Source organism: Phycodurus eques, chromosome 21 (genome assembly GCF_024500275.1).
Source record: "Phycodurus eques isolate BA_2022a chromosome 21, UOR_Pequ_1.1, whole genome shotgun sequence".
Taxonomy (NCBI): Eukaryota; Metazoa; Chordata; class Actinopteri; order Syngnathiformes; family Syngnathidae; genus Phycodurus; species Phycodurus eques.
The window spans coordinates 16,155,943-16,174,282 of record NC_084545.1 but is presented as its reverse complement, the minus strand read 5'-3'; the positions used below and the strand labels follow the sequence as shown (position 1 = coordinate 16,174,282).

At 46.7% G+C, this 18,340-nt stretch overlaps 2 protein-coding genes across 3 annotated transcripts; both read right to left on the bottom strand.

Annotated features, from left to right (window-relative positions):
- Positions 1–163: 163 nt before the first annotated feature.
- On the bottom strand, positions 164–5,159 carry LOC133396536 (uncharacterized). Its single transcript, XM_061666513.1, has 3 exons — positions 5,089–5,159; positions 1,701–2,628; positions 164–1,544 (listed from the first exon to the last, which is right to left on the bottom strand). The coding sequence occupies exons 1-3, from the start codon at positions 5,155–5,157 to the stop codon at positions 655–657; spliced, it is 1,887 nt and encodes a 628-aa protein (XP_061522497.1). The 5' UTR covers positions 5,158–5,159; the 3' UTR covers positions 164–654.
- Positions 5,160–8,135: 2,976 nt separating this feature from the next.
- Positions 8,136–18,191, bottom strand: eif2s3 (eukaryotic translation initiation factor 2, subunit 3 gamma). Of its 2 annotated transcripts, XR_009767396.1 has the most exons (14): positions 17,942–18,191; positions 17,708–17,776; positions 15,098–15,161; positions 14,899–15,026; positions 14,691–14,812; positions 14,209–14,303; positions 13,977–14,135; positions 13,406–13,540; positions 12,565–12,659; positions 12,351–12,495; positions 11,485–11,654; positions 10,231–10,403; positions 9,386–9,610; positions 8,136–8,492 (listed from the first exon to the last, which is right to left on the bottom strand). XR_009767396.1 is itself a non-coding variant. In XM_061666744.1 (13 exons), exons 2-13 carry the CDS (start codon positions 17,774–17,776, stop codon positions 9,547–9,549), a joined length of 1,419 nt encoding a protein of 472 aa, XP_061522728.1. In that variant the 5' UTR covers positions 17,942–18,191; the 3' UTR covers positions 9,347–9,546. The 2 variants fall into 2 exon arrangements, 1 of the variants encoding a protein (XP_061522728.1); XM_061666744.1 differs by lacking the exon at positions 8,136–8,492 and having other exon boundaries at positions 9,347–9,610.
- Between the last annotated feature and the right edge of the window lie 149 nt (positions 18,192–18,340).

The window sequence follows — 18,340 nt, the reverse complement described above, 5'->3', positions numbered from 1 at the left end:
AACCTCAGAACTGTGAGGCAGACGCTCTAACCAGTCGGTCACTGTGCCGCTTGCTAAATTATGGTATAATAATAATAATAATAATAATAATGAGCTTTTCTATGGAATCAGAACCACAGATTCAACAGGTCACAGTCCCCCTACGTGTGTGTGTTATTTCCATTTCAAATGATTGCCCTGTGTAAAGTGTTGAAAATGGCTTGGTGTCTTTAATCATGCACTGTTAATGTCTCAACAAACGTGTTGTTGTTGTTTTCTTTCCTGAAGAGTGACGCTTTTGGACAGCGAGGAGTCTGCGCATCTACGCTAGTGGCAATGCACTCAGTCGCAGTTTTCCGTCAGGCACACAATGTTCCGCCGAAGATGTCCACGGAAGTGAGCAATCCCGTAAAAAAGTGCCTTCTGACGTCGGCCGTGTCGATTCCACATTTAAGATTCTTCCGGCAGGTTTGTCTTGTTGATAAAACACATTTAAAGATGTACCGGTTGATAAAAAACATTGTTCATTAAAACAAAAGTAAAGATGTACTTATTACTAAAACACACGAAAAGTTATACCTGTTAATAAAATCATCAAAAAATGTGGTTAATAAACGTTGATAAAACACATAAAGCTGTACAGTCGTTCCTCGCCGTATCGATTGACGTCTCTGCTCACGTCAAACCGAGACTATTGGCATTGTAGGGGTCATCCTCACGGAGAAACGTAACCAGCATCTCACAAGCGGGTGCGCCGATGTTCATGACCGTGGAGAGGAGGAACCGCGCCTTGTGGCTTCGATCCGTTACGCCGGTAATCGCTGCTCTGTCAACCTCGCCGAGAACACGGGCCTGAAACAGGCGGTCCACCAGGCGATCCAGGACCGGCATCGATACCTGCAGGATGAACTCGGACCAAACGTCTCTCAGATCTTCAACAACGGGTCCGGGCCGCCTCTGCGCCGCTCGTACCAAAGGAACCACGGCGCCCCAGACGCAGTCCACGGAATTCAGTTCCGTCAGGGTCAGATGGATTGATTCCAGGTCGCCAAATCGAAATATTTGGAACGTCGGATTGTAGTTGTGAGACATTTGGTAAAAAGTCCCGCTGTCCGGTTGAATAAGTACCGAGTTCGGTTCCGTCCTGCTGGCCAGCGTGTACTGCCGCTGCGGGACCAGGATGCAGTCCGAGATGGTCTCGATGAACCTCTCGTTGCAGTTGTTTCTGGCCCTCTGGCGCCGGAACGCGTCCAGCACCACGTTCTCCGGGATTAAAAACACCTGGATGGACGGCACGGCGGGCTCGGCGAAGATGGCCACCATGGCTCGGATGGGGACGAGGGGGGCGTCCTCGTCCCTCATCAGCCCGAAGGCGGAGCAGCCCGAGATGTCGGCAATGACGTGAGTCCCAGTGGTCTCCGCGGGGGCGATCAGCTCCAGGCCCTCGCCGCTCACGTGGCCCACGGACAGGCGGCGGCCCCCCTCATCCGCCGACAGGATCTCGCAGTGCGGAAGGTGAAGTCGCCGCACTGTCAGACGCTCGCACTCGATGTCGAACAGCGGGCCTGTGTGCGGAAAGACGTCGGAGCATTTAGAGCTTCGTGTTTTTACTTTCTTCTGCTTTGAATTGCAAAAACAATACTAGTTACGAGTGAGGACAACGTGCGTACTAGTGCGTGGACCTCAGATGGATATGAAGGACCCGGATTCAGTTACCATACCTGCGGGCCTCTTGCGGTGGCCGGCCAGGAGGTCCGGGTCCCAGGGGACCACGCCGTAAAAGACGTCCCCTCCCCCGTCCACGTCGAAGACCAGACCCGTGGCCGTGCACTTGTAGAGGCCGGCTCCGGGGCATTGGAAGCGGTACGTTTCCTTGGGTCCCCCCAAGGTGATGTCCGGCGTGAAGTGCTCGAAGTCCACGAGGAACAGGTCCGGTAAGCTGGCCGAAGGCCTCACGCTCCGGCTCGTATCCCTTTGTCCGAGCGAACTGCAGCTGCGAGAGCGAGGCGGGCGGGACCGGGAACGGGTTCCGGTCCATCCGCTCCGGTTCGAGTAGCGGACGTGAGGATAGGCCGGGACGGTGTAGGTCGCCGGCTGCTGCTCCTCCTTCGCTCGCGTCTCCAAGCGGACCGCGTGTTCGATGGTTTTGGGAGGAGGCCCGGTTCGGGCGTCTAAGCTGGTAGCAGAGATTTTAGGCACATCGATGGAACATCGATGGGGGGTAAGTGGCTTGGAGATTTGTGGATCTACTGACTCGGCAAAGGCGGCTTCTGACCGCTCTGACTCGTCGTCTAGCTGGTTATCGGCTTCTGAGGGCCGAAAGCTGACGTTGACGACGCACAATGCCAAATGTTTCATCATTTTGGCCAGCCAGCTGAGAAATGAACTTCTTTTTGGTCTGATCTGTTCCAAACCAATTTGGGTGACACCCAGGTGGTGAGCACGACGGTCCAAAATGCCCAACGTGACATTTGGTACCGACAGCCGCTTCATCTGCACGACTCCTAGCTGACGTTCCTTTGAGCCCGGACTCTCCCGCAGAGCCTCTCGGATTTTGTCCTCTTCCAACTTCGGTGTCGACACGACGTACGACAACTCTGTCCACCGGGATGTTTGTACGATCCCCCAGTGGCTCTCGTCTTCTTCAGCCTGAAACAAAAACAAAAAGCACCTCACGACTTGGACTTCACCCGTGCAGCACAGCGACGATGACTTTAGGCTGAACAGCGACTCCTTGACTTACGAGTGCCCCAACTTGCCATCTTTTCGAGTTATGAACTATCGCTCGCTTAGTTTGTTGCTTTGTGAAGAGAGCCAAATTTTGAATGACAAGCGAGCTCGAGCGACGCAACCAGTACCGGGCAACATTATTCTGGGTCGGGGTCATTAACCCCAAAAGGGGATATAGGTAGGAAAAACTCACGTGACCCAATAAAGAGAGAGAGAGAAGCTTTTTAAGGAACCAGGTCGGATGACCTTACTTGACGAAAACAAGTTTCCTGTCATGGTCTGTGTTGTTGTTAAGATTTGTTTCATGTTTTCCGGCGTCCCGCGTTCATGTCTTGTCTTGCTCGTGAGGTTTTTCTTTCCACCTGCTCTCGTTATCCCTGTTCCTCGTGTCTACCGATCAGCTCCCTCCAGCCACTCGTGTTTTGTCCAGGTGTGCCTCGTTGTCTCGTCAGTTAGCTTCTTCTTCGTTACTTTGATTATTCATTTTCAGGACTTCGTCGAGAACTATTGGAGTATATTTCAATAGTACTGAAACCAGACCTCCTTTGAGAGGGTCAAAGGGTGGGAGACCGGTGTTCACTCCAACAATCTTTTGTTTGCACGTCTAAATCCCGGGACATCCTTAAATCAGTGATATATATGGATAGCGGGGTTTCCGGCTAATCCTTGACCGAAACCAGACCGGTAGTTACAACCGGGGTCAGGTCATCAGAGAGGACTGGTTGTCATTATCGCAACCAAGGGCCCCAGGGAGGGGGGAAATTGACACAGTGAACGAGACCCCCGCAGGGGAGCGCGAGTCCAAATATGGTCATGAGGAACGGCCCTCTCACGGGTGCCCCAAGGAGGGGCTAATTCCACGCCCAGAGAATTAAACCTTGATAAACTGAGATCCAGGGGGGTTTTCGGGGGCTCTTTCGTCGTTCTGACCATGAAGCAGCTGCTATGACACTAAGGCCTGTTCAATAAATCGAATTAGCCCAAACGCCAAGTGTCTGGAAGTCTTCATTCGACCCATGCCAGACGGAAGTCGAAGTTCTCCCGGGAGATCAATCGCCTCGGAAGCACAGGTGCAAGAAAAGTAACCGCACTATCTGCCCCATTTGCAGAATTGTCACTGTACCAGATCCTGCTAGCTCTATTCGTCATCTCAAAGCGCTCTAAATCGCTCGAGGACTCCGCATCGTTTGCACAACGGCCGTTGTTATCGGCATTACCACGTTACTGCTAACCTTCGATTGCTCAGTGACTCTCTCAGTACTGTGTTTTGAGTCTCGACAGTATTTATTTCTCAAAATGGTTTTCTGTTGTCAACCTAGAGCGGCTCCAACGACCGGAGACAAATTCCTTGTGTGCTTTTGACATAGTTGGCAAATCAAGAGGATTCTGCTTCTGATTGTCCCCAACCTTCCCACAATGGGATCTTTTCCAAGAAATATTTGGGACCGTGTACAAATAGCTTGCGTTCAGTTCAAAACCTTCTTCTTCACCAAAATACTCAACTCAAAGTAAAAAGTACCTGACCAGTGCAATTTACGCCACAAGTTACTTAAATCAATAAATCAATCAATAAATCAACAGTTACGAGTAACTGTTACGTTACATTACATTACAGAGAACAAAGTAAATGCAGTGGGTTTGCACCCACCTTGTTTTTTACTCTTCCTTTTACGTTTCGGTTTTCAGACAATACAGTACTATTTTTCTTGATTGAAAGCGTAGCATAAATGCTGTGGGCGTTCTGGAACGGATTATTGACATTTCAATTCATTTCAACGGGGAAAAATGGATTTGATAAAGGCGAAGTCAATTGCGCTATGAGCTCGTCCATGGAACAAATTAAACTCCTTGCTCGAGGGACCGCACACATCACAAGAGGTTCTGGCTCGCAGTCGCTTGATGTCATTTTCCTCAAGTTGTCTCGGGCTTTGAATCGAATACAGGATGCGGACAGCGACCGCGCCCACGTCGACCCAAGTGTCCGATCCCCGTCGACGGCGTTCACATCTTAACTAACCTCTTGAACGCGCTCCGATTTGTGGTCCGTCTTAAGGCTTCTCCCCTGACTTTGGCCAACAAGTGGACTGTACGCCCCATCGCACATATAAACAAGCATTCACGCTCAGACCTAAGAAAAAAAAATCTGAAAAAAAACCCCAATTATGATCAAAACAAGCGCTCGGACTAGGGTGCCGCAGTTGTTTTCCTAGTGCGCGGAAACAAAACCTTCGCCTTGAGACAGCCTCCAATTGTCCCACCGTTGAAAACAAAGCGTGTACTACTACTCCTACTAGAACATGGACCATTGAGCGCACTAGTAGGATACGGGATAAAATGCTTGCAAGTGGCGAGCGCGATTGATGCGTTGAAGCGACTCACCTGTGGCGTTGCGGTGATTTGTGTGGCGTGCGTTTGTCGAGTGGTTTTGGTTGAGGTGTGTGTGTGCATGCGCGCCGTGTCATTTATCTCCTCCTGTTCCTGTTCTACCTGAAACTGCTCTCAGGACAGATGAGGGGTGCGATGGTATGTGCATGTTTTCTGTGCTGTCATCATGCTGTCATTTTGGAAAACAATTCTACCAACACTTGAAGGCAGTGATTCCCGAAGACATGAATTAGTGTGCCGGGAGAGATGCGCAGTGTGAAAGGATCACATTTCACCTCATTGGTCCAAAACGTATGAGTTCTTGACTCCAAATAATGCCCAGTATCTTTGTTTATCCATCTATGTCAGTGACGTATAGTGACCGCGACAGACCAATGAAAGAACCCGCGTATCCAGCCGGAATAATAGTCGAGCTTTGTGTTCAACGAAACGGGCCCAAATGTCGACACACTGAGTGGGAAACATTTGTGAGGAAATTGAATTCAACGAAATACACAAAATCAGCAGGATTTCCATATCGAGGATTTCCTTTTTGTGACACTTTTGTTTGCCGGTACTCTTTCCACTATCTGACTTGGCTCAAGGAATTTTGGGAAACTCCGCTTTTAAGGCCGGACAACATTTAACCTCGCAGCGGGTAGAAATCGACATTTGCGCATCCTTCGTCGTATTGATTTTCTTTCACTTTGATTTATCCTGGTAAGGAAACTGGGAAGAGATTTTGGCAGCAGACTGCAGAGTAAAACAAAGCAAAATACAGAGTTACATTATATTAAATAATTACACGATAGCACATGGTGAAAAAAGAAGGGTTCAAAACAGCCTAAAAACAGGTGTAGCGATCACGCACAGAATCCCTCGCTAACGATTTAAACGAGGATAATGAGACAAACGAGGTGACTTTTATTATTTGTTGCAGAACGTTCCAGTCGGAAAATCGAAAAGATCGACTGAAAGAACACAGAGGGAAATGATGACAAACTGCAGGAACGGAGAGTGCGGGTGGTGGTATGGGTGGTGAGCAGAGATGGGCCAAGACGGGCCAAGACGGGCCGGCAGAACTCGTAGAATTGCTTTCAGTTACGTTCAACGGCTTTCGGTAGTCAATCGTAACACCTGCGGGAATTCGATCTAAATCGTGCCCCGTGCTGTTTGGGCTGTTTGAGCATTTGACCGTCTGCATTGTCAGCGTCATTTGCACGCGGGGAGGTCGAAACATCTAGCCCTGAACCTCTTCTCTGCCACATTGTCAACATGGACCGTGACACCTTGTTGACTGGAAGGAACCCTTTGCAACTTACTTTGCCTTCAAAGACTGATTTCAGAGGTTCGTTATAGCAGAACGAGATTTGTTTTTGTTTTTTTTCCCACGACAATTAACTTGTAAGCGACAACGTCGTTTACGTCCGTCCAGAAGCTCGCAATTTGCGGTGTCGCAAAAGCGAACGAAACTCGTCGGATGAGTCGACTCAGCGACTGACGCCAAATGCCGTTCATTCATTCATTCGTCACAAACTGGTTCCCCTTGTGTGTGCATTGTTCTGGTGTCTCTGTGATTAGGACTTGGAGAGGCTCGCGACAGCTTGTGGCTGCCCGTCCGGAGTCGACCAATCGCTTTTCATCAAGGCGAGCCGAATGTCGTGTGACGCGATAGGCCGTTTGTATCAGGTTGTCAGCCAATGGGAGCTCAACGACCGGCCGGGGGCCACGTGGACGGGGAAGAAAAAGGGGGGGGGGGCCCTCTTTGTTCACGCCACCACAGGAAAATAAGAAGACACACTAAAAAAAGCTCGTTTCAATGTCAAATTTTCGTCAGTGCTTTCAACACGTGTCACTTTGATCACGTAACCTTTGTTAGATGACACGATTGGTTTAATTCTCTGTCAATGGACTGTCTGTTGTTGTACTCGAGCGGAGACAAATTCCTTGTGTGTTTTTTTTTTGGGACATACTTGGCAAATAAAGATGATTCTGATTCGAGGCCAGTGTGTGTGTGCGTTTGTCGTGTAGTTAGGGTTGCCTCGTCTGCTGCTCGATACGTTTTATTGCATTTTGTGAAAGAAATGAAAGGACGCCAAGTTGATGTAACCCCGCCCACAGAAGACACTCATTGGCTGTTACAATGATGACGCTGCAGTGCCCACGTTGATGTCAATTTTAAAAATGATTCAATATCTGTGCCATCAGGTCATGAATCTGAATTTTCTTTATTACCATCAAAATATACAATGTACACTTTTCAGCTTCAAAAATTCAACACATTCAGCTACAAATTCAACATTCAGCTATTTCCCCGAAAAACACCTAGCACCACATTTAGTATCCATATCTCATTCATTCTTTCCATTTTCAATTGCCAATCATGCAAAAGTGAGTGATGATTTTATGTTTTTTTTAATTACTTCGCACAAAACCAGAGAAAAAAAGGCTTTTATAGGTCATAAGTCTTAAAAACCAAATAAAATAATCACGCAGGTTTAGATTTTTTTTTTTACTTTTGAATGTCAATTGAAAATGAAAAGAACAAACAATACAGAGATTCAACAGGTCCATCAGGAAATAACAAGCAATTGCGAGTTGGGGAGCGGGGCATCCGTTTTAGCCAGTTTGTTCACAAGACACCGTATAATCTCTGGCGTCAGGCAGAAACTTCCCATCTCCAAATGTGCTTCAGTTTTTTTTTTGAATGAATCAGTCCCCCTTTGTGTGTGTGTTATTTTTATTTCAAATGATTGCCCTGTGTAAAATGTTGAAAATGGCTTGGTGTCTTTAATCATGCACTGTTAATGTCTCAACAAACGTGTTGTTGTTGTTTTCTTTCCTGAAGAGTGACGCTTTTGGACAGCGAGGACTCTGCGCATCTACGGTATGTGGCAATGCACTCAGTCGCAGTTGTCCGTCAGGCACACAATGTTCCGCCGAAGATGTCCACGGAAGTTAGTAATCCCGTAAAAAAGTGCCTTCTGACGTCGAGCCATGTTGATTCCACCTTTAAGATTCTTCTGACAGGTTTGTGTTGTTGATAAAACACATTGTTGGTAAATACACAAAATATACTTATTGATAAAACACACAAAACATTATACTTGAGAATGTCCAAAGTTTGGATCATTTCACACTTAAAAAAATAAATTGCAATCTGTCTATTGCAAAGCAGAACTGTCTTAAATTACACAACTAGCCAGTGTTAGGAAGTTTTTTTTTATTTTTTATTTTTTGGGTCTACACATAGTTCAAAGTTCAGTTCACCTTTCCAAAAAATGAACTAGTTCATGGTTCCTTTAGTTTTTTTTCTCAGTATGTTGCTGACGGGCCATTCCCCTTAAAAGATTGGCATTTCATGTCCCCGTTGACGGCACCCATTCAGTCCACACGAGAAGCCAGCTGCAACTTTCAGCCTACAATCTCAAAAACAGGAGGAAACACATTTTAATCATGTGCAACCGATGTACGTTCCAATTAGGTCATTTCAAAGGACTCATTTTATTTATTTATTTATTTTTTAAATCAGTGCAGTCGCAGCCACCCGCTACACGTTCGGGGATTCGTCCGCCGTCTCCTCCGGCGCAATTACACTCCAACGACCGGCCGCTGCTGCACCCATGCAGAGTGATTACAAAAAAAAAAAAAAGTCCTTTGAATTGACTTCATTTGAAATTGTACATCGGTTGCACATGATTAAAGTGTGTTAAAATGACATAATTGACCCCTCTTCTCCTAAGGCTGGGATTAGCGGCTCGTGCATTGCTAGCTAGCTGTGAGAACAAATGTGAAGTGCAGACAGTTGAAACGTACGCGGCAGTAAAACGCTTCAATTTGGTGGCAAGCTTTCCGATGTGCCGCCAAAGCCCGCGAGCCCGACTGCCGATTGAAGCATTTCACCAAGCGGCAGTGAAAAAACTAAACCACGAACACCGCTCACACGCGCCAGAACGGGCGCAGGTTTGCCCTGCGTGCGATCGGCTGACATGACCGGAACCTCCGCCTCGTTGCAATCAATGGATTGAAATCAATTCATCACAGTAAATTAGCATTTTACAACACTGTACATTCCTCACACGCTATTTGTTCCTTTTATGCTATGTTCCGGATGTATTTCTACGACTGCAAAATTAACTCGCGAAACGAGTACAAAAGCAACTGGGCCGACTTGTGCAATCGAGTCATAATTATGAAATGACGATGACATGAGTATTAGTGAGAATAAAAGACTTGGGTGCCGTTCACCTTTCGCAATGAATGCAAGAAAAAGTGAGTTCCAAACATTCTTTATTGGATGAGCGAAAATGACCTTTTGCTGCATTGAAGCGCAGCCAGCCGAGGATGTTGAACAAAGTCCAAAATGCGGCGGCGGTGGCGTTGCTGTCCGTCTACGGGAAAGAACCAGCGCGCCTGTCGTGGGCAATGCCTGATGAGAGCGTTGCTACGGCAACGGCCCACCGCTTTCTCCTCTCAGTCGTCGTCCACCGTGGGCGTGATGGTCACGCCCCTCCTGATCTGCCCCCAGCCAATCAGACTGCGAAGAGGAAACGGGGAAGAGCCAATCAGACGAGGCGTATGGAAAGACGCTTGAGCGGTTACGTCGCATCTTTGATATCCAGCTCCAGGTCCATGCACGAGGATACTCTTTGTCCTCACTAGTACGTCGTTCTACTAGTGAGGTATCTGTACACTATTAATAGCACTAGATGGTAATAAGTAGACTTTTATAAAGTCATTTGTAGGACTAGTAGCATTCAGTTGTCAACTAGTGAATAGTTTTGTCTCACTAGTAATATGTTCTTCTGGTGTACAGTAATGTCATATGGTAGTGGGAAAAAATCATGACTGATAAGACAGTCATTCCACTAGTGGACTTACGAGTGAAGACAAACAGCGCACTAGTACATGGACTCTGAGCTGAATGTCAAGGATATGGAATAACTCATCAAACATTTATTGCATTATCCTTAACTTCCAGCTTAAGGTCCATGTACTAGTAGGCCAAAAGTGGAAGTAGTCGTGGAAAAATGTCACTGCAGTAAGTTTACAAGTGCACTGAATTGCCTTCTTCTGATTATCATCATTATAATAATCGGAGCTGGCGCCGACGTGAAGTAAAGGGCGAGACGGCAAGCGGTATGCGACGGTCCTCACCGCCAATGTTTCTCCACTCGGCGACTGAGCGCGATCTTCTCGCCGACTTCGGTGCAGACGGGGTTGGTGAGCACGATCTTGGCCAGATCGGCTTTGACGGCGCTGACGCGGCCGCCCGTCGACAGCGAGCCGATGTTCACCATCAGCACTTCGTTCTTGGACAGCTTCTGGACCTGCCGGGCGGGGGGGAACCAAAGGATAGGAAACGTTTGACAACTTCATTTTTTCTTTTTTTGTTGTGACTCGGGGCCGGGCGAAATGGTCTTTAAATTAAGTGCGGGACGGCTCCATTCTTGCCCGTGGGGATGAGTTTTGCAGTGTAAAATTTAGAGAACACTGACTGCGGTTTTTCAATAAAACGGTTGTTGCTTATTTTGATCGCACTGACGGTACTTTTTATTTTTCTGAAAATGAACACGGGGACGAAATATTTGAAGAGCGTGAATAGAAAGAGCTTCAGGTCCAAAGACTTTGCTTTGCTGGAAGCCTTTTGTGTTTGTTCATGCGCTGCCACAACTTTGATGTGTTTTTTGTGTAAACATTTACAAGGTAGGTGCACAACTGCAGCCTCTTTCTTTCCAAAGTTCCCACTGGAGTTTGTGTGGTGTGATGACTTCTCGGCACGAACAAGTTGCTTTATCAACGGTGCAAATCTAGATTCACTGTGAGCTGCAAGTTGCACGTGTGGAAGTTAAAAATAGATTCATTTTTTGCCTTTTCACATCGCTCAAATGATTTGCAACAAGACGACCATCCATTTTCCGTACCGCTTCTCCTCACGCGGGTCGCGGGCGTGCTGGAGCCTATCCCAGCTAACTTCGGGCGAGAGGCGGGGTATACCTCGAACTGGTCGCCAGCCAATCGCAGGGCACATATAAACAAACAACCATTCGCACTCACATTGACACCTAATGGCAATTTAGGGTCTTCAATCAACCTACCACAAGATAACCAATACATGTGAATATTTTCAGAATGCATTTACAGCAAAACAATGAGAAAAGCTTGAAAAGTCGTTATTTGTTGCTTATTCGGCCTGCGGGAATATATTGCTCCAGTCCACATGAAATCGAGTTGGGGCGAATGTGGCCCAGGAACTCAAATCAGTTGACACCCTGCCCTAAAACTTTGAACACTAATTCAATTTTCCCTTCTCTTATAGACGAAGCAAATGGCCCAAAGTGTGCTGAGGAGGCGAACGGACGCAACAAACGTGGACACGTGTGCTCGCACGCACGGCGACGTCGCGCTCACCTTGGCGGCCTTCTTGTCTCCCTCCGTGCGCACGCCCAGGAGCCTGCGCAGCAGGAAGTAGGAGATCTCCAGCTCGGTGAAGATCTCGGGCAGCTCCCCGACGGCGCCCAGCACCTGACCCACCATGCGGTCTGCTCGGCACAGCGTCGGGTCGATCTTGGTGCCCACGCCTGCGCCGAGGTTAGCAGAGTTCATACGAAACTTCCAAAGAACAAAAGTCACATTGAAAAAACATTTTAGGGGAAAAAAAAAAATCGGCTGCGGGACCGAGCCCTGCTGCCGAGAGCGAAAATCCATGAATAATTGACGCCCCGCCTTCCAAAAGGGAGTTTGTAATTGGCAACAGCATGCGTCTAGCATGTACGCAATCATGAAACCATGTTACATAGACGACTGTATTCAGTAGCTCAATTATTCAACAAACATATCACCTCCACACGAGGCTCATCAATCGTGTTAGCTTACATATTAGCACTTTACATAAATCGTATCAAGTCATTAAACCTTTTGGCATTTACAAAAAATAAATGTTGGCCAAGTAGACGACACTGCCTACAGTAGGAGCTGCTGCTACAGACGCAAAATCATCACTACGCATGAGGGACATTCAAGGGCCGCCAACAAAACAGGACGTCGCAAATGCAGTTAAAAAAAAAAACAAAAAAACAACGTACCGATCAATAACACCTCACACCACCACCAACATTCCGTGAGATGGCGCCCAAGTCATTTTTATTACTTTTGAACTGAGCACAAAAACAGCGAATAGGGGGGATTCTTTCAGCGAATATCGGATAAGTCGTCCCCAAAAATTCGGCAAATGAGCAAACTCGCCTACGCTGGAGCGCAAATACAGACAGACGTACCGATCAGGCCTCCGGGCGCGGCGTACTGAAGGTCGTTGTGTTCGGCAAACAGGGAGACGATCTTGGAGAAGATGGGTTTGCACATGAGCTTCCCCTCGTGGTCCTTGGACACGATGCCCGGCCGCACCTCGATCTCCTGGCCCACCTGAAGAGGCGACAAAGCCGATTACGCTCCAGTCACCGGCGCCTTTTCACGGCGTCGATCGTGGCTGACCTTGAGGACGCCCTTGAGGATACTCCCTCCCGCCACGCCGCCCTTCAGGTCGTCTACTTCACAGCCGGGCTTGTTGACGTCAAACGACCTGATGACTGTGGGGACCACCGTCGACCAGAGACCAGACATTAAAGTTGGGCGCGCCAAAGGTTTGGCATATGGGGCTTTTGGGTGAAATTTGAACCTAAAATGCACTTTAACCTTTACAGGTCAACTTTGACCTTGTGTCAACGTTTGAATGCACATTCCACTATTTATTATTATTATTATTTTTTTTAAACAATTACTCCTGTTCACAACAGCAGGACAACAAGGAGCTGATTGGCAAAATTCACAAGTGTGTGATGCATGAACATTTCCAAGGATGCCCACCTTTCTGTGACGCCTCCAGTCTCCCTGTTGCAACCTGCTGTTGACAGTCTTAAGCTCAGTGTCCACCTCCAGTTTGAAACCCCGTACTGTTGATTAATTGTTGATTGGGCTCACAATGTCAAAAGCGTGATGAAGACGAGTGTTTCAATAACCAAACTATTTGTGAGTAGTGTGTCAAATTTCTTTCCACAAAAGTTTTTTCTCTTTGCTTACCTAAAAATCAAATAAGGACATTATTCAAAATAGGTTTTGCTTTTAGTTTTTTTATTTATCCTGATACCAAACAAACTTTCAAACTGTTTTCCCCCAAGCATTGATTGCATTAACTTTTCAACCAAAAATAGAAATGTTTTTTTCTTCAGGGAAAATAAAAAAAACAAAAAAGACTTCCTCTTGAAAAATTATCTTTTTTCCCTAAAATATGTACCTAAACAGAGCATCCTTAATAAATTCCTACACAATTTCTTACCAATGAGCCTGGGCTCTGAGGCGAAGTCTCGCACAGGGACGGGGATCTTCTTGACGATGTACTCGCACACCACCTCGATGTTGTACTTGAGTTGCGCCGAGATGGGAATGATGGGCGCGCCCTCGGCCACCGTGCCTGCCAATCAGAGGAGATGTGTGGCCGATGACCAAATTGCTCTCGACGCAAAACAAAACGTTCAGTTTTCCCGCTTATAAAACATCGTGAAAAGTGCGATCCTAGTTGGGTGTGATTTTTAACTGCAACCGCGGCATTCGGCTACACCGGTAGGTGCCGCTGTATCGGAAACTGTTGGAAGTCACTCCTAAATCTGTCAGGAGAAGAGAAGAGCCCCCCAGTTATCCATTTTCTTTCCTACCGCATACACGTCGGACAATTTTTGCGGAGGTTAAGTATTGCTTCTTTTGTAATTGAGCACATCTGATTTCTCAGGTAGGTTCGGCGCTATTATCGTCACAGAACACAATATCGTGGCTCTCGAAAGATCCGTCCAAACGCCCTAAAATGGCTGGTAAAATGTGGCACTCTGCTGAGAAGGAGTTTGGTCTCTCACCCTGCACGAAGGTGAGGATCTGCTCATACTGTTCTTTGGCCTGGCTCTCCTTCACCAGGTCGATCTTGTTCTGCAGGATGAGGATGTGCTTGAGCTTCATGATCTCGATGGCGGCCAGATGCTCAGACGTTTGCGGCTGAGGACATGACTCGTTGCCCGCTGGAAGGAGCCAAACGTTATTCGCCAGTCGCGTGCTCGCCGCCACCGGGCGGTCCGGAACCGGCCGACTCACCGATGAGGAGGAGGGCGGCGTCCATGACGGCGGCTCCGTTCAACATGGTGGCCATCAAAATGTCGTGACCGGGACAGTCCACGAAGGACACGTGTCTAGGAGAGACCGGGATTTTCAGTTGCACAGGCCAACGCTTTCAAAAACACATCACCACTATCAGACGCACTATTTACAACCTAAATGCCGAGATTTTTGTCCAGCGATTGTATCAATTTATTCCCCCCAGTCTGTTCTCTTCATTTGGTAGGGTTGATCTTGGCTGCACTGCTACCAGAACATGTATGTGGATGTTCAATGTTTTTGTCCAATCAGATTCCAGATGCTGCCATACTGCATTAACGGTTTCCATAAATGATGTGATAGTGGCGGTATTAAGAAGATTAAGTCCAGTAAATCTCAACTGGTTACCATGTGCCCCACCCCCAAAAAAATGCTGTATTTGTGTGCGTGGTGGTAGCGCGTTTGCGTGGTGGTGTGCTCACCTGACAAGTTTGAAGTCGCCTTTGGTGCCGGAGATATCTGTGGGGAACTCGTCGGGGGTGCTACTCCCGCACGAGCGGTAGCATTCGGGTCGAGGGCAGCTGGGGTCGTCCAGCATGTAGATCTGACACAGCGACAGCACGGCGGCGGTTAGCGTCTGAGCAGTGCACGGCGGCCGGGGAAGGGCCGGCGTCTTCCGGTCGAGCGTACCTTGGCGTTAGCGTATCCGAGCTTGATGGTGATGTTTCTCTCCAGCTCGTTTTTGAAGCGGACGGTGTGAACGCCCGAGATGGCCTTCACCACCGTGGACTTCCCGTGCGCCACGTGGCCGATGGTGCCTACGGGTCAAAACAAGAGAAAGTCATCGGTCGCCTCGCCGGGTTCGACGGCGCCGATCGGACGGCCGTACCGATGTTGATGGTGGCCTGTCTGCTGATGATCTCGGGGGACAGAGTCGTCAGCTTCGACACGTCCTGCGGACACAAATGCACATTGCTGAAAATAATGTATGAACAAAATGCTGTGAATATTGCGGTTCATCTTTCGTGCAGATTTGTTTACGCTAAATTTTGTACTGGTTTTTACAGTACAATGGAACCTTAATAGAACGGACTAACAGGGGCGGGGGTCATTCGATATAGGCGATTGTCTGTTACATTGAAGCACTTCTTTTTGAGGCCATATGCACTCCTATTACGGTACAACATTTTGGTTTTGTGTTTTTTTTTTCGTGGCCTATTTGTAAATAAATCTTAAAAAAGCTTGAAAATGTTTGAAAGTTTCACATTTCATCCAAACTTACCACGCCGGTGTGCTTGGTCATAGTGACATTGTTGACGTACAGTACTTATCATAGGAGGGTCGCTTTCATGAGCAGCGAGGAATTAGTGTGCCTCCTCATCCCAAATCCGTTGCCATAGAAAAAACAGCTTGACAACAATTTTTTACTGTACCAAAAATAGCAGACTCCAAAGAGTTTTGTTTTCCTCATAGCCGCCATGCCCCTCTCTCTCTCTCTGCTGTGTACAACAGACAATAGCTATACCATCGTCACATGGCCGCCACGTCAATGCTCCACATTCAACATGCCCGCCACGTAGGTATGGGAGGATCTATGATTATTGTATATCTGTGACCCCTCAATACATCAGCCCCATTCTCAGCCTGAATTACGCCACAGCGCCAGTAAACAGCAGCGGTCGATTTTGGAACTAACAGACTTTGTCAACGGTGATTTAAGTGACAAATGGCAACTATTTTTGGACACATTGTCGAGTCTGTTTTATCCGCTATCTGTTATACCGGGGTCCGTTTTTTTGAGGTTCCATTGTATACAGGTAAGTCCGAATTTAGAACTGTACGTCTCAGTGTAGTACCAAATTGTGCCACAACATGCCGGGCAGCACTGAACTCGACTGGAAGACATGCAACAGAATTAAGAGAAGAGGCAGAGATGTCTCCTACTAAGCTACAGTCCTTATTCCTACTGAGCAGAGAGAATATATAGCATGCAAGTGAGTAATGTTGAACCTTTTTGTGTAGTTCACTTTTGCATGTATGTGACACTGCTCCATTTGAGTTCAAGTAGCAGTTTCTTGAAGATTTATAATTATCATAATACTGACGCTAATTTCCGCTACCCCATCTGTAGCATTTCACAGTGTGTGTTAGCAGTAAGCAACAATTTTTATTTTTTTATTAGACAGACAGATAAATAGAAGGGTTCAGACTCTCCCTCTAATTCTCCATGAGCTATTCATATTATTGACATTAACAAATGACTTCCGAGTCAGTGCTATTCCAAAATAATAGTCCAACAAAGGAAAAATCCAAATTTGCTGCATCTCCCACTGGAGAAGTTTTTCTTTTTAGTTTAAAAATGGCTTACTTTACCCAGGATCCCTCGCCATACGGTGGCCAAACTGAGAACCTGTGTTTGTTGTGCTATGTTGGTGCCACAAATGGTCACTGCCTTGGACCAGCTGCCTCCTTTCTGTGCCACGCTGTGATGGGTCAACTTTCCCCCATTTATTCCGGCACAGTCGCCGGCTCCTTTTCGGCTTCGGTTGGGGCGCTGCCATGAATATTCGTGCAGCTCCTTGGGATAGGCTATCAGACGCCTCCTTCCGTGGAGATATCGTTTTGGTTTTATAAACCTCATGCAAAGAGCTCGATGGAGATGCAATGCATACATTTGCAGAAACTACGCGCAATAAGTGTAAATGGTGTCGACAATGAACAAAGGCTAAACATCGGTAAATATTTAGTATTTTTAAAGTAAATGTGGCGTGGCAGCATTGCAACTCTTGTCAGAATAGAAAAAGTAGTGCTTCATTGTTTGATTCAAATCTGAAAAATCTGATTCGGCATTCATTTTTTTAAAATGGAAAAAAAATCAGTCACCACAGATTTGTGCGTAGTCCAGATATATAGATACATGTAAATTAAATTTTTAATCAATTAATTTTCCATTAATTGAATGGCCCAAGACTCTTGTGGCATTCATTTCTTGTCTGTGTACATAAGCTACTAGACATTTGGAATGTCGCTAAGGGGCGTGAATACAATACAGTATTTATCAGAATCATCTTTATTTGCCAAGTATGTCCAAAAAACACACAAGGAATTTGTCTCCGGTAGTTGGAGCCGCTCTAGTATGACATCAGACAGTCAATTAACAGAGAATACTTTGGAGACATAAAGACATTGACAAAAAACTGTCACTGGGCAATAAAGGGTTGCTCGTTTTCTCGTAATGCCGGTAAAAAAAAAAATAACTCCATGAAAACATTGTACTGAGATGTGATCAAACGTAGTTAGTCTGGTTCGACGATAAGAGCTACTAACAGCATCGAGCAGCCTCATTAGTCGGCCGTCGTTTGCCGGGTGGCACCACGGCGCAGCAGTAGCCTGGCTACGATAAAAATACTTTTATCGCGATTTTTTGGGTGAAAAAAGGCTGCGGAAGTCTTGGACACTAAATCAAAAAACGTGTCAATGGCGTTGGAAGAGCATTTACCAGAGTAGTGAGGTCTTGTTTGGCCAAGTGAGGCTGACGCAGCGTCGTACCCGACTCGTCACCCGCCATCTTGAATGCAAAAGGAAGACATCAAATTGGTAGCCGAGGACAACGCCTGAATTGAATTATATCATTCAAATACCCCTATCCTATGAGGTGTTATCTGTTCGATAGTAGCTTGTATTCGATTATATTAATATTAACGTACATGGTGCCACAAAATATTCAACTTACATTGACTTTCTGAACAATCACGCAACGGGGCCCTTTCACTGCGGCTGATGCAACTTACAGCTACTGTCTAAAAACCTCAATCAAATAAAATGGTGACTCCACTAAAGTCGAGCTAAAGCTTTTGACTTTCTTTTTAATAACGGAGTTACTCCAAACAGTTCAACAATATCAACTAAGCTTTCCTGTCTCCAGTGAGGAGAGTAATGTATGCTCCTCGCGTGTCGGGTCCGTCGTGCATTAATAACGTCATCAACGTACATCATTTGTAGTCCTTTCGAGAATGCGTAAAGCTAGGCTTGTGTTAGCATTTGGGTGTACCTGTGAATCCCATTCCCGCCAGTAACAATTCTTTCATTTATTTTTCTTTACTCCTAAGGGCGGAGCCCGTTTCCGTCAGTA

Excerpts from the sequence above, each read along its gene's own strand:
- LOC133396536 (XM_061666513.1), bottom strand. The coding sequence starts at position 5,157 with ATGCACACACACACCTCAACCAAAACCACTCGACAAACGCACGCCACA. Across the intron at positions 2,629-5,088 it reads AAATCACCGCAACGCCACAG|GCTGAAGAAGACGAGAGCCA; the intron begins GTGAGTCGCTTC and ends TTTTTGTTTCAG. Across the intron at positions 1,545-1,700 it reads CCACCGCAAGAGGCCCGCAG|GCCCGCTGTTCGACATCGAG; the intron begins GTATGGTAACTG and ends TTCCGCACACAG.
- eif2s3 (XM_061666744.1), bottom strand. The coding sequence starts at position 17,776 with ATGGCGGGTGACGAGTCGGGTACGACGCTGCGTCAGCCTCACTTGGCC. Across the intron at positions 15,027-15,097 it reads ACAGGCCACCATCAACATCG|GCACCATCGGCCACGTGGCG; the intron begins GTACGGCCGTCC and ends TTTGACCCGTAG. Across the intron at positions 13,541-13,976 it reads GATCCTCACCTTCGTGCAGG|GCACGGTGGCCGAGGGCGCG; the intron begins GTGAGAGACCAA and ends TCTGATTGGCAG.